This window comes from Alternaria postmessia (genome assembly GCF_024291825.1).
Source record: "Alternaria postmessia strain BMP 2775 chromosome Unknown scaffold_126, whole genome shotgun sequence".
In the NCBI taxonomy this organism is placed as follows: domain Eukaryota; kingdom Fungi; phylum Ascomycota; class Dothideomycetes; order Pleosporales; family Pleosporaceae; genus Alternaria; species Alternaria postmessia.
Genome location: NW_026260199.1, coordinates 14,813 through 29,763, shown reverse-complemented (window position 1 = coordinate 29,763; position 14,951 = coordinate 14,813). Strand labels below are relative to the sequence as shown.

The 14,951-nt window shown below is 52.2% G+C and overlaps 3 protein-coding genes across 3 annotated transcripts; 2 read left to right on the top strand and 1 right to left on the bottom strand.

Annotated features, from left to right (window-relative positions):
* Positions 1-4,726: 4,726 nt before the first annotated feature.
* Positions 4,727-5,781, top strand: J4E82_010438 (uncharacterized protein; the record flags this gene model as incomplete). The annotated part of the gene is made up of 2 exons (XM_051736650.1): positions 4,727-4,732; positions 5,056-5,781. 2 exons carry the CDS (start codon positions 4,727-4,729, stop codon positions 5,779-5,781), a joined length of 732 nt encoding a protein of 243 aa, XP_051583587.1.
* Positions 5,782-6,533: 752 nt separating this feature from the next.
* Positions 6,534-7,816, bottom strand: J4E82_010437 (uncharacterized protein; the record flags this gene model as incomplete). Its single annotated transcript, XM_051736649.1, is given in 2 exon segments — positions 6,534-7,793; positions 7,811-7,816. The coding sequence occupies 2 exon segments, from the start codon at positions 7,814-7,816 to the stop codon at positions 6,534-6,536; spliced, it is 1,266 nt and encodes a 421-aa protein (XP_051583586.1).
* Positions 7,817-12,792: 4,976 nt separating this feature from the next.
* On the top strand, positions 12,793-14,668 carry J4E82_010436 (uncharacterized protein; the record flags this gene model as incomplete). Its single annotated transcript, XM_051736648.1, has 3 exons — positions 12,793-13,110; positions 13,164-13,749; positions 13,806-14,668. The coding sequence occupies 3 exons, from the start codon at positions 12,793-12,795 to the stop codon at positions 14,666-14,668; spliced, it is 1,767 nt and encodes a 588-aa protein (XP_051583585.1).
* Between the last annotated feature and the right edge of the window lie 283 nt (positions 14,669-14,951).

The following is a 14,951-nucleotide window of genomic DNA, read 5'->3' as shown; positions in this document are numbered from 1 at the left end:
GACAAGACAGTCATCAAACGGATACCCAACGGGGGTTACTGTATACAGCAAGCGCTGGTCACAATCTTGGCCACAGAATCACTGAACACGCTTTCCGTCGACCCGCATACATGGGACTGGCTGAACCAGCAACTCGAAGGGACCTCTGTTGTCCGACACTTGCATAGATGAGGATGGCCAGTCGCTACGCAGTGTGCTGTTCCTGCACTGGACCACCAAAGAGCCCGCGAACCCTACGCCGGACAAAGTCTACGAGGTAGCACGCAATCAGCTAACATCCAAGTATGGAACATCCTTTCGGGTGTACCCGAACGAGAGCGAAGCGATGCAGGAGAGAGAAAAGCTAGGGAACATCGGGGCTTTGGATGAGGTGGCTCGGTCATCCCCACCCAAGTTTGCATGGCGGCCCAAGACATGTCTGGGTATCGGTGCATGCGTACCCCGGGACTGCGACAAAACCGTCCACAGAAGAGCCCACGGTGGCTGTGCTACGCACGTTCGTGTTGTAGATGAGAAAGACCGCAAACACAAGGAACACGAACACGTTACGGAGTGTGGGGAGCGCTACCAACTTACCTGTGATCCAGGGACGCATACTCTAGAAACACCGTCGCACAGAGGCGGAGGTGGGAAGAACACAACATCGAAAAAGGGACAGTCATCCAAGAAGCGAAAGCAATCAGACAAGAAGCCAGAGCATTGGTTTCACCAGGAAATCGTTCCGTCACTGCCAAATTGCGAACTCAGAGTTTTTATTGCCACCGAACCAGGTGAGGAAGACATTCGCGGTCGGACTGGTCGGATTCTTATCAGTGCAAAGACTGCATTCGTTAAAGGCCAAGCACTTGCAGTACGAAAGTTTCTTCCGGAGGACCTGGTGCCCGGGCTGACACAATCGGGCCTCGAAAGTTTTGCGCTTTTCATCTTCAGAAGGCTACGTGAGCGGGCCAACAGCATGGTCTTTGAGTCTCTCGAGGTTGGTGTTCGCCTCAATATCGGCGTCGCGGACAACGGAAGTGTTGGCAAGTCGTTTGTGAGCGAGATCACACGGTGGTATGGGGCCCACTACTTCTCTCTCCATCTCAGCGCAGAGCCAAAGACACAAATCTGCAAGGCATTTGGTTATGCTTTTAGCGCGTTTCTTAATGGGAGCACAGGAGGTGTATCATAGAAAGCATGCGACAATTCTGCGCACAATTCTACAGATAGAATCGGGTGTGCTCTTGCAAAGACGCGAGACTTACTGCATTCCTCCACTACATCTGAGCTGCATCGTCACACTTCTGCAATACACACAACATACACTCTTCATACAGCCACCCCATGCTTACAGCGACTTCTGTTGATCAAGCTTTAGAGTTACACTGGATCGTCCTGGGCTGTAAATACTGCCTGCTATCGGCGCTGTTTCATATCCCGTAGCGCTTCTTGCAACGATACAGCACAGGCGATGAGATCAGTTTGCCCGACGCTCTTGGCCTGTCGCTTATGGACCGCTTGCTACAACTCTCTGAGAAGACGGTTACGCACCGAGGAACCGTCAATACAACAAATCGTTTTGGTCATCTTTATGCGAAGGGACTTCATCACCATAGATTATGTATATATGTCTCGTTCCTATCCCTCGATTCCGCGATCTCTTTTGTAGCTTCCCATAGTGATGCCACGCTCCGTGCCTTCTCTCGGATATGCTGCCCACTCTTTCCCCAGGAGCAACGTAATGTCCGTCACTGAGCTCGAGCTAGTAGAGAATTGCATATTGACTCCAAAAGCGCATAATTGCAAAGTCTCCGCATGACTTCAACAACTCTTGTTAGCGTCTTCTGCATCGCTCTTCGTGCTACTTGACAACGTCGACCCATCCATTTCATTGCCGTCAGCTTCTCGGAAAGGTTCCTGCACACGAGAAACTGACTTGTAGCGCCGAAGCCTCCGCTGCCCCTATCATTTGCTTCTTCGTGTTCGTCACTGTCTACACGGTGTATATCTAGGCGGATCTTGTGTCTGATCGATAGCCTGAAAGTATCATGGGGAAAACGGTGAACCTGCGCCCCAGAGGTACTTACACTGTGAGTCGGCTGCTTTATCGTTGGGTTTCTTTTTTCTTTTTTCTTTTTTGTAAGCAGATGCTGCTTGACCATGAGCGCTCTTCTTCCGCCTTCGCTGACAGGGTTCGCATATAGAAGCAACCTCCTTCGAAGGCTTTCCAAAATCGCGACGAAGATGCAGCAACCCAGCTGCCTGCTGGCGAGACTCCAAGCTCGCGTGATAGGACCATACCGGTTCCGTCCATAGTAGTGGAGGTAAGAGATAACAAGCTGTTCCAGCGAAGAGGGCCAAAGTAGACAATGGTAGCAACGTCACTCGACAGCCTGTAGGGGAAGAGAAGTAGGAGAAGAAGGAGAAGAAGGAGGACGAGCAAGATGAGAAAATTTCAACGCACACTGCTGCCATCCCTGTCCAGGGGGCCAACGAAGATATCCTCGAGCCTAGATCGACGCCGGAGACGCAGCGAGAACTAGAGGTTGCTCGCGCATTCGTCAAGTCAGACAGGACAGGCAAAGACAGAAAAGTTGATCAGGATATTTTACTCGATGCTGAATATGGCGACGAGATTTTTAAACACATGCGCTTCCTCGGAGAAGATAGGAAGCCCGACGCGTCTTACATGGAACTTCAAGATGACATCGATTGGTCTATGCGCGCTACATTAATGAAAATGGCTTGTAGAGGTCCGCATGTACTTGAAATTCCCACCCGAAGTTCTGTTCGTCGCTGTCAACTATCTCGACCGCTTTCTCTCATGCCGACATACCACGGTGGACCAATTGCAACTCGCCGGTCTCACCGCTCTCTTCATTGCAGCAAAGTATGAATGCAAAGTATCAAACCGTATGCTGCGGGGTGGCGCTATCGCGCAATGCAAAACCTCGTACTATACCACGGGGGCATTGTGCTCAGAGAAACGATGAGCCTGCTTTTAGTCAGTGTCAATCTCAATTTGGTACGACAGGCTTCGTCTGCTCCCACTTACTGCACTGCGACGATCGCCTGGCCGAATGTCTCGCCGCTGGATCGCCGGAACTTCATCTGCTTTCTGTAGACGCGACCGGATGCAGTTTCGCTGTCCTCGGCAGGCGTACCTTCTTGACTGTAGAATCACGTGCCACTTGTCCGGAAGCTTTGTCCGAGTGGCTTCCTGCCGCTCAGCGCTATGTCGAATTGATCTAGTTCACGGCACAGCCCGACGCAGAATGCAGTCGCGCCGATATTCACCAAGACTTCTAGTGTCTGGTCCAACCACACCTCTTCGTCCGGATCCCAGTACCAGTCGACTAGGTTATGCGCTACGACTGTTGGCGAAAGGATAGGTTGGTTGGAGATGAACGCCTGAAACGAAGGAGGTAAAGCTTCGTCCAGGATGGCTTTCATCTGTTCGGGGGAGATGACGACGTGCTTCCAGGTCAGTAGATGGTAGCGAGACGACTTGCAAGGAATACAATGGTGCTCGTGAGCGCGGCCGTGGGTGGAAAGAACGATGCCTGGAGTGGCCATGACTACTAGAGAACTGCGAATGCAGCACCTTCGTGTTTGCGCACTCGTCTTGTACCATGGGCCGTGCAACGGTGAATTATTGCTTGGGCAAGAACGTGGCCGGGGATAGGCAGTTTGAGAGGAGTATGCATGAGGATGCGACGACCAGTGTGGTGCCGCGACGACACATGGAAGGGCGTGGTGAAGAGCCTGGAGGGGCACTGAGGAGATCACGAGCCCTTCTGGCCGTCGTGCTTGCACCATGACCTCATGCTGCAGGAGCCTGTAGTCGGTCGAAGTCGGTGCTGCATCGGGAAGGGAAAGATTTCGAAGACGGCCGTTAGCTTTGACTGACAACTTCCGAGCCGAGCGGCGGCCGTACCTCAAGCGCGCAAGGCGACGCGACAGCCCCTAGTTTCAGCACCACAACCCTATAAGGAGAGATCCTAGAATGCAGAGCGTGAGCTCGAACGACGCCTTTGCAAATGCATCGTCGTCGATTGCCTCCGCAGAGGCGGCGAGTCCGACCGCGGCCTCGACAGGCTGTACGTCGTGAGACCTCGCATCATGTGTGTCGGGGTGGTGTATCGCGATGCAGGGGCGAGAGAGAAGCGTGGGAAGCCGTCTCGTCTTTGCAGGCGTTGTCACCTGAAGCCCGCAGCTTGTATGTAGCCCTGTCCGTCCGCGCAGATGAGCATCACCGTCAGCAGTAATCCTCGCATGGAATTCCAGGTCGTGGTATTCCATGTGTGGGCTTGTGGAATTCCGCGAGTATGGAATTCCAGGTTGGCGGAATGCCACAAGACTGGTATGCCAATGGGTAGTGTAAGCTGCTTGCTGGGTGCTGACGGTCGCATCGCCATGGCGCTTGTCAGCACCCGGCCGCGAACCGGCACAAAAGAACGGTTGTTCTGCTAGCCACATGTGTTTGATAAACGATGCACCCATTCTATGCAAAGGACATGGCGGCTGCTAGATGTAAGCATGATGCTGAACTAACCTGTCCCTCTTCCCTCTTATGCATCTAATCTACAGCTGGTAGTGGGCAGTCCGCATCAACACGCCGTTTCCTGTGACAAGGCTTTCTCACCGCCTAGAAGAAAGAAGCGCAGTTGAATTCGCAAGATAAGAGGATCACTTTCATGGGTCATTGTGAATCTGCTTATGTACGGGTGCCTCCAGGCTTGTCACGATGGTCGTCAGCCACTAGTATTAGTAGGCCGTTTTCTCATGTAGTGTACGTAATCCAGATGAACAGATAGCGTCTTGCCCGCCGAGTATGGCGCGGGAAGTGGTCATGGTGGCGGGAGATCACGGCTGATGCGCGGCTGTCAACTACACACGCTCGAAGTCATATATGAGGAGTTGGGCCTGACAGGAAACTTCCATCCCTGTCCGGATGTAACAGATTGATATAGCACGCAAAGTGTCTTTGACAAGTACCGTCACTTGAACGTCCTCTCTCATACCCTTGTTCATTTGCTTTCCAGCTTCGCATAAATCCATCCCCCGATTCGCAAGATTCGCCTCACTGCTTGCATCATGGCTTGCGAAGATTTTGCGAAACGCTTCCTCAGCACAATCGTGGAGGTCCAGAAATCTGGGGAAGTGCATGAGCAGTCCGGCAAGGAACTTAGGAAATGCCAAGAAGAGCATGAGAAGAGCAGCGAGAAACTTAGGAAATCTATCGAAAATCTTCAAACAATGATCAAGCGCAATGCAGAAGATCTACAAGACTTCGTGCAGAACTTGACCCCAGATCACAGACGCGAGTTGGAAGGACTTATCCCAAAGAATCAGCAGAATCTATTTCACGAGATGCTGGAGGTCCGGTCGGCGGAAGAGATCCGGCGTCTTACTTCTCCCGAAGGCAAGGGGGAGGATGGAGATGCGAGTTCAGATGAAAAACAGGCAAGCGTAAAGGACAAGGACCGAAGTCTGGACACCTCGAGTTCTCCAGAAGATGAAGAAGACGCAGGTCGAAGTGAGAGTGATAGTGAGAGTGGGGGTGAGAATGAGAACGGGAACGCGAACGAGAGTGGAAGTGAGAGTGAGAGTGGAAGTGAGAGTGATAGTGGGAGTGACAGTGAGAGTGGAAGTGAGAGTGAGAGTGGAAGTGATAGTGAGAGTGGAAGTGAGAGTGAGAGTGATAGTGAGAGTGGGGGTGAGAGTGATGGTAGGAGAGTAGGACTGGAGCCAGGGGCTGGCATCGATCATACAGAGGTTTCTGGATCGAAAATGACATGACGTTCAAGTCCAGTTGATGTAGGTGTTCCAATGGAGCCGGAATACAACTCATAGAACTCGTAGTTGCCTCGGCCTTCCATGACGCATTCTGACGCCTCAAAGGGAATTGGGCGTTACATCATTCGCTGCCCGGCAATGTTCGCATGGCCACCATTGAAAGTGTAGACAATGGCCAATCTTTGAGAACAATTTCATAGTGGGTCAGGTCGATATAAAGTTAGTTAGCTCGGAAAGGAGTGCACGAGACTGTCTATGCATCAGCGAAGGAACCTACCTCCTCACGCGACGAACAACCCAATGAGCCGTTGTTGGCCAATGAGAGCGCAAGAGGAGCAGATATCCCGATCTTACGCTACCTCTCATTAGCCAACACCGGCCCACTGAGTCGTTCGCCGCGTATGGAAGGAGGTTACCCCTCGTTTGTCCCAGCACGGAGGGTGTCCCAGCACCTAGAGATATACGTTAAGCACAACGAAAGGGGCTTGTTGTTCTGACGTGGCAATGAGTTTATCATACTATCAACATCAACTTAATGCAGCGTTTTTAAAAGCATGAAAATAGCCCATTTGGTCGGCACACCGGGTTTCTCGCTACATAGGCAAGGACGTTAGCATGACTTGTTCAGCATTTACGGAAAAGCCATTTCTATGCATAGTTTTCATAGCAGTAGGGTAACTAAAGAGCAGACACTCGTTGTGGGCCTGGAACTCCCCATGAATTTGACGCCATTGACCACCTCATCACCGCAGGGCTTACTTCTTATCGTCGATAAGACGTTGAATCCATTCCTTCAATCCATCGACTGTGATTTTCAATTCTTCAACCTTGATTTTCAGTCCATTAAACTCGGAACTTGAGAGCAAGCTTTCTGCTTCGGGCGTTGCCGACCTATCCCTAGCAGACCCTTTGCTCAAACTGCTGGTGTATTCTTCCCACAGTATGGGGTACTTGTTCTTTAAGTGCTTATCAAGAGCTGCCTTTGATTGGCCAGCCTTAACGAAAGCACTCGCACTGCTTCGGATGAAGCCTCCGCTGTCGTCGCCAGCTTTGTTCCTGGTTCTGTACAGCTTCTCCATCTCTGCTGGATCTTGGTGCACGGAGAACACCGTTTTATACCAAACCGTCTTGTTCTTCTTTGACTGATACTTCCACAGAATAGCATCTTTCATCGTTATTTTCGAACTTTCCCCCTTATGTTTGATGTCGCTCAGGAATGCGCGGTCCGCCGCAGGGTGCAGTCCGTTGTTGCTATAGTCCGTGTCCTGAAAAACAGCAGTCCCTTTGTCTTGCGCGTCTTGAATTTCAGACCATAACATGATCGTGTGTATGTTATTCGCGTCGCGGACCATGCATGGAGTGCCCTTGGCCCCTTCCTGGTTTGGGAATTTAAGATCCTTCCCTACTACCAGATACTTACCACTGCATTTTTGAGAATTTCCCATCTTGGTATCTTCTCCTGACCTTGGTGACGGAGACGGAGTCTCGATAGAGCGAATGGTTGATGGGCTAGTATGTGTTGCATTGCTCTGAGACGGATCCGATGCGTGGGGCTTGTTGTTGTGTTCGTCAAAAACAGCTCCCGTCAACACACTCTGCGCCTTGGTCTGAGCCATTATGTACACCCTTTCGTCTCCTTTAAGCTTGATTGCTGTGCTGCGCCGATTGGGATGATATCGCTGGCTGGTACAAACGGAATCGATCTCTGAGTAAAACGCGTTGACGTCCTCCTCCTTCGTCTTCAAAGCTATTAGATCAGCCTCGTCATCTTTACAGTGGAGTTTTGTAGTGTTTTCCTTGACGTTGTCATGGTGGCGTTCATCCTTAGCCTTTTGGTAATCCATGTGTACTAGCTTATTGCTAAAGTAGACGAGACAATTGCTGCTTTCCTTCCTGAGTATTGCACCTCTCGCGCCTGACACGGCCGGAGAGGGCTGCGAAGATGTGTCCGTCACAGCAGATAGCATAGCTGTGTTAAAGCGCTGTGTTTTATCACCAGCGGAGATGTCAACGTGCTGCAGACTCGGGAGACTTCCATTGTCTGAAGGCACAACAGCAACATTATACTTCTGAAATAGGGAGGTTCTCTTAGGATATGTCTTTTGCACTCTTGGTTTTCCAAACGAATTTCGTGTGGTGGGTGGCATCGAGGTCTATTTGTGTGATATAATTTTCTATCGTTTATGCAACGAGTGAAAGTCAGCGCAGTCGCACTTTAAGTACCGTTCGAGGGCGAGGCAAAGCGCATACCTTCTTATAATGATCATTCGCAAGCCGCTGACTGCTTACTACCCCAAGTCCCACACGGTGGCAGCTTCTTCCTGGGATAGCGCCATCGCGCTGGCTGGACTAGAACATAGACGCACAACTGCACACGATGTAGCTTGTTGTAACTTTGCGGATCACGGCGTAATCACAATGTGGCATTGACCGCCAATATCAACATGTCATGGCCATGTGGCCAGCAGCACGCATAAGCGGCTTACATCGCCCAGCGGGATAGCGGTCTCGTGGCCGATCTGGTGGAATCCCATGCCGGTGGTGTTCCGTGAGCCCATATGCTGGAACTCCTCCACTCCGGAATCCCATGCAAAGGTCGCTGCTGAGGAACGACTTCACCCGCGCGCTCGACTAATTAGATGCGTGCGGTTTCAGGAACAGGCAAGGCACCACGACAATGCTACCCACTACAAGGCCACAAACTGTTGGAATCATGTCGGCCAATGTTCGCAGACAAATAGGAAGGCACGTTGTCTTTTATATAGGAGAGTGGTAACCTGCACACGCCCCAACGCACCATTTATGAATACTAGCTACATCTTTGTGCTCTGTAATGGAATGCGGCACTTAGACGTGTGGTACTTGACCTGCAACCCGCCTACAGACCACTGCGCTTTCATCAACCCAGTGCGCATAACAGTGCAGGCGGACGCCGATGAACGCATATTTATCTCGATGCTTCGACTGCAGTTACCGTTCCCAACGATGTCCTAACCCACAGCACCCGATATGCACTTACGCTGAGATACGTCATCCCGGTTAGCACATGGCGCATCGTACCCTCGGCGCCAGCGGAGCAGTGCTGAGGCAAGGGTCTATTTGCCAGAGCAAAAGCAAGCACTCAAAGGCCAGAAGAAGCTCGATGCGATGGAGCAGGCGACAGCAAGCCAGAGAATGGAGAACAAGCGCACACCCAGAGATGCCTCAATGTTGTATGGGCGCAAGACCGTCTCGAAGACACCCGTCAGCGTAACATAAGTGATGGTCGCTACTGCTGCTGCCGCAATGGCAAGCATAGTCTGCGCCTAGCCGTACATGTCAGTAAGTGGACGGACGAGGAGAATAGAAAGCCTACGAAGGAAACAACGGTCGCGCACAAACTATGCCCTCTGCTACGGATGGCAAGTAACCCCGTTACACATTCTAACACGGTCAGCGCCAACACGACTATGAAGGCGTAATGTGTCCATTCGACCGTTTTTCGGTACATCTTCAAGCCCTTGGCAAATGGCTCCCCCAGGATCTCCTGCACGCTTGTATTTTCCAGCTGCCAGACAGCCACAGGGTCGAAGTAGAATGGCAACTTCCAGGCGCTGCAGTGCGTCACCGTCTCTTTTCCCGATTCCGTGTCGGTCTCACCTTCGCAGTAGCTGAAGAGGCCCACTACGTAGAAGTCTTTGAGATGCCCGGATTTCGCTACGCTCTGGAGGGCGTCAGGAACCTCGATGCCAAAGACGCTACCAGGAAGGCTATCCAGCAAGCTCTGGGGACTTAGCATTATGCGGCTTGTGTCTGCCTATCTTTCGCTGTCAGTGTCTAACTATACACGCCGCTAGAACTATCGGTACGGGACAGGGCAAGGTACCTTGAAGAAGTAGAGATCTCGCTCGAGCGGTGTGCTGTGGCCGCCAGGAGAAATCTGCGCCAACGCGACAACGAGGAAGCAAATTAAGGACACGACTGTAAGCAGCATAGGCGTGGCAATGCACGAGACGCGCTTGATCTTACCCATCGGTGCGACGGTAACGGGCTACTGCTCGTACCCTAAGCGTCGAGGCCACGGAGTGCAAAGATACCGCAGCCGCGGTCTTCAGTCACTATCGGTGTATCACTACCGCAGTTGATGATCGCGGCAGTATTTCAACTATTTCGATGGTACAGTCAGACTTGCATTCTACGACGGACGTTTTTAGTCGTTCTATTATCGATACTAGACGGGTCTGGAGAACCTGCGCATCAGAGAACTTCCTCAGTGATTGTTGGACCGCAGAAGCGTGTTGGAGTAGGAACTTGCTGCGTTCAGGTATGAGTATCTCTGCTGATAATGTCCAGCTCCAACTTGCTGCTGCTTATGCGTGCCAGGGACTTTGGATGACGGTAATTATCGAGGTAGTGACGCAAGTACATTGTCTACCCTGCACACATATGCATCAGCATAATGCATCAGCACCAGCGCTGCCATCCCTACGTGACTTGTCGGCCACACTGTCTGACGTGCGGGAAATCGCATGAGATGGCCGACCGACATGTAGCCAGGTGAGAATTACCCGCACTTCGCTAGATTGGTTCCCTACCGCGTAAGACAACAGGCATAGACAGTGCATTCAAAGGTCTCGCCGCAGTGACCCGTGTCACGCGAAGGAGAGTGAATATGTCCGGATGGCCAGACGATCCCATCATGACAGAATGATGACAGTAACGCTGCACCTGTGAGACAGTGGTCTTTCATATAGGGAGCAAAAATCTCGCAGAAAGGTACTCGCAAGCGCTGTTCGCAGCCTCTCTGTTGAGCATGTCTAGCACGATTCAGCGGATTATCGTCTGCCAGAAGCGTGTGGGGATACTTTTGAAGATCACTTTTCGCCCCTGGGTGTAGCTGGAATCGGCTCTTTTGGTATAGTCTTCTCCGCAACTACTTAATCGAAGCTGCATATCCGAGAGACCAGAACCCTGCAACATCGGAAAGGATCTGATGGCACGCGCACGCAAGCGCTACAAGCAGCTAAGCTGTGTCTTCCACGATGTCCTTCGGGCATCAAAGGCAGTACGATCAGGCTGCTCGCCGTGATGGAGGCGATGAAACGCGTGTCGCAGAATAGGACAGAATCCGTGCGGCCTCTTTTTGCAGAACTCTACGAGTACAACACGTCGAATGAGCCCTGGTACAGTATGGAGTTGATTCTGCCTGGCATAACACTTCAACAGGTCTTTGACGTCGCTAGTGCGGCCTCACATCCCATTCCTGAAGAGATAGTCTTTCACGTGGCTGATCAGGCTGCTCGCGCATTCCACTTCTTACATGTCGACTGCAGACTGATTTGCACAGACATCAGCCAGAGCAACATGATGCTCCGTTATCCTGGAAGAGAGGTCCCTGTCATGCCGGACCTAGTCTTGATCGAGTGGCTGGACTTGCAAAGCCTCATGGGCAGCAGGCAGAGCACGCTGAGCTCTTTTTCTGACAGCATACAGACGACGGTGAAACATATGCGAAGAGAGACAATGCGCAATGCTGAAAAGGCAGAGGCATTCGGACATTTCCTACTGGCGTCCGCAGACATCTCCGAAGCGGAGACGCAGGAAGAGTCTTGAGGCAGGACGTGGGAAGGTCGTAGATGCACCCATAGGATAAATGAATGCCTATCAACTCGTGCGATCTCGTGTTGTCGGTCCGCGTTGTTGCTGAGTTGAGTCATCCATAGCGCAGCGTATTCTCACATGCAACGTCAACTGATAGCAGCTGAGCTGTATGCGAAGAACGAAGAGGCGACAAATCTTAGAACTAATTACTGCGGGATCAAGATAACCATCGCCCAGATCGCTTTGACCACAGCGCTCGTCTGGTTCGAGAGCAGCCATCCCTATGGACAGACTCCGTCGTCGTTCTATCACCCCATGTAGCCTACCGATAGCCCTCGATAAGAAAGTGATGTACCCTGTATACCTTTGGCGACACTCTGTCCCCCCCGCACAGCTACCCTCAAGACTGGTGCCGACACGCCCGTGGCCATATCGGGAGTAGAAGTTGGACCTGAATAGGGCGGTATGAACTTGCTGGCCTGCAAGGTAGGAAGACTACCCGGTCCTGGCGCGTCCAGTATCCTGGAACGGTCGACGGCCTCCACGTTGGAGCACAACCCCGCGGTAACGCTCCATAGCATTTCCTCTCTGGGAGACAGCAAAGCCAAGTACCACCAATCCTGCAAAGACCCATAAGAGGCCATCATACCACATCTTCGTTCGTTTCAGTAGTTTCCAGAGTAATACGGCGGCAGACTTACTTTGCTGGGTGCTCAGAGCTTGTCTCGACCACACACACCGGGCGAGACAGCCTTATAGATCAACGTTAGCCAGACGTGATCTTGGGCAGCATCTGTCGTCTCAGATACACTTGCAGTGGCATCTACCGTCGACAGACCCTGTGTACGGGAAAGGCTTAGGCAATGGAAAACACTATACGAGAGCCTTACTGTCAGCGATTTCACAAAATGCAGTGTACCGGCGTAAGCTGCGTCTGGCTTCCATAGCTGGATGTAAGCTTGTGTTGAACCGCATACACCCTGTACAATGTCCAATTGCGTGATATGCCATTCGTCTTCCGCTAGACTTCCCCTGTCTCGTGATGACCTTCCCACGAGCTCTAGCTCTCTCTAATGCTCTTCAGACCTGCCAACGTTTGAGGCTTACGGGAAACAAGGCTTCCTAGACAAGCCCATGCACTACTATGGCATCAAGATAGTGTGGCTCTCAGGGTGAATACGGCGCCCTCAACGGTGGAACGGGGCTTGTAGCTCCATTCTCACTACACTAAGCGCGCTGATCACTAGATGAGACTCTGCAACATGGAATCTGGATCATACCGCTTGCTTTGTTCTCTTCGTGTTTACGAGCACAACGCAATCACATTCTACGCGATCGTAGATAAAGCCATGGGCGTATCCGTCAAAAAGGACCTAGATGCCTTGTCTGCTGTTTCGTCCATCTACACAGCCCTACCCTATCTTCTTCGCCAAAATGCGGAACCAGATCTATTTCATGCTCTACGCAAGCACACCTGTGCGTGAACCTTCTGTTCAACGCCCGCACCAGACTCTTTCCCCGTTCACGATCCCCAACGCCTCAAGCAGCAGTACGCGTGCACTTGCGCTCGTAGAGAAGCGGGCGGGATGGGAGTATGGGCCATCGATTGCTGGGAACACAGCGTTCTACCCGGCAGGCTCTTTAGGTGGTCCTGCCGCGAAGGAGATGGCGGATCGCTTTAGCGACTTCCAAGATACAGTGTATGCCAATGTTGTCAACGATTCTAGAATAGCCGCAGCGTCTGTCGTAGCAGTGCGTAAGCCAAGTACACCCAGTGTCCAGTCCTCCCAACTAACGTACGCCAGGCGGGCGGGCTGAATGCCATAGACGACTACGCAAAGCTGTACAAAGGCCAGTGGAAGCACTCGGCGCCCAAAGGACCCTATCCAGGCATCTTGACAAACTACACAGACGACCTACTTTTCTCCATGACCCAGCTGTCCGAAAATCCATACCGAATCTCGCGCGTTCCCAAAGACGCACGACTTCCTTTCGCTGTCTCCAACGCGAAAGCAGTCGCTGGTCAAACATTGCCATCTCTCCAGGAGGCTGGTCGTCTGTTCCTGACCGACTTCCTCGACCAAGCAAATCTGCGTAAGACTGCCGGCAAACATGGCGCTGCTTGTCAGGCCTACTTCTACATCCACCCAGCCTCTCATGACTTCCTGCCGCTCGCCATAAAACCGAATGTAGAAGGCTCCGACCTCGTCTACACACCGCAGGACCTGCCGAACGACTGGTTATTGGCGAAGATGATGTTCAACTTGAACAGCTTCTGGCATGCACAGTGGTATCATCTTGCAGCTACCCATGTGGTGGGCGAGATTGTGTACCTGAGCGCTATCCGAACACTGAGCGACGAACATCCCATCATGGCCATTCTCCATCGACGTGAGCCCCACCACCTAGCTTAGAGTTCCAAACGAACACTGACACCATCTGCACAGTATTCAAGGACGCCTGGGCGTTCCGAGTTGTGGCTGTTCAACGCCTGCTCAACTCCGGTGGTCCCATTGACCAACTGTTCCCCTGGGACGGTAGCGAAGCAGGAAACTACACCGATACGCTATACCAGTCGGGCGAGGCTAGCGCTTTCCAGTCCAACTATTTCGAGCCCAATCTGCAAAGACGCGGCTTGATCGACTCCGCGTTCGGGCCCAAAATCAAGACGTTTCCCTTCTACCAGGATGCCTCCGCTATCCATGCCGCCGTCCGCCGTTTCATGACCGTCTTCGTCCAGTCGTACTACCCAAATGTGAGCAACATTACCGGCGATGTTGAGCTGCAGGCATGGGTCAGGGAAGCCGAACCTGCCAGGATTGTTGACTTCCCCTCTTCCATCGAGAACCAGCGCGCTCTCGTCGATGTTTTGACACACGTTGCGCACTTGGTATCCATTGTACACGGCACGCTCAACTCAAACGCCCTCGTCGGTGCCTCTGGCTCCCTCCCCTTCCACCCTTTCGCATTCTACTCGCCCCTACCGACCTCCAAAGTAGCCCACGATATTATGCCTTTCTTGCCACCGGTAGAAGCTTCTATCAGCCAAATCGCCTTGGCGGCAGACTTCAACCGCCCCAGTCTTGTCGACAGCAACCACACGATCGTACACATGTTTGACAACACAACGATGCTGGCGAGGATGCCCACCGGTGTGCAGAAGGCGGAAGCGGATTTCCGATCCGCGATGGAGCGCTATAGTACGGCTGTGAGGAGCAAGACTTTTGATTTGGGTGGGCGGTGTGGAGGCATGCCGTACTGCTGGTCAACACTAGATCCACGAGCAGCGGCTTACTCGTTGACTGTCTAGCACGCCACTTTCTGCACAGGCAAATCAAGGATTTATCACCATGACATAGCTACGTAGTCTCAGAGCCTGCAATGACAGCAACCTACAACGGTGGACTGCGTGCACTGGCGAGCTATAGAGAACGAGATCATCGCGTAACACGATGCTACCTAGCTTTACGCTCAAAGAGGCTTCGCCCACGATAGGAGTGGGATTCATCAGTTCCATAGAAACTATCTCTGATCTTCAAGATCCGAGGTGCTCTCATTCGTGTTCGACCCGTGCCGATAAATCTCTCGGGGCC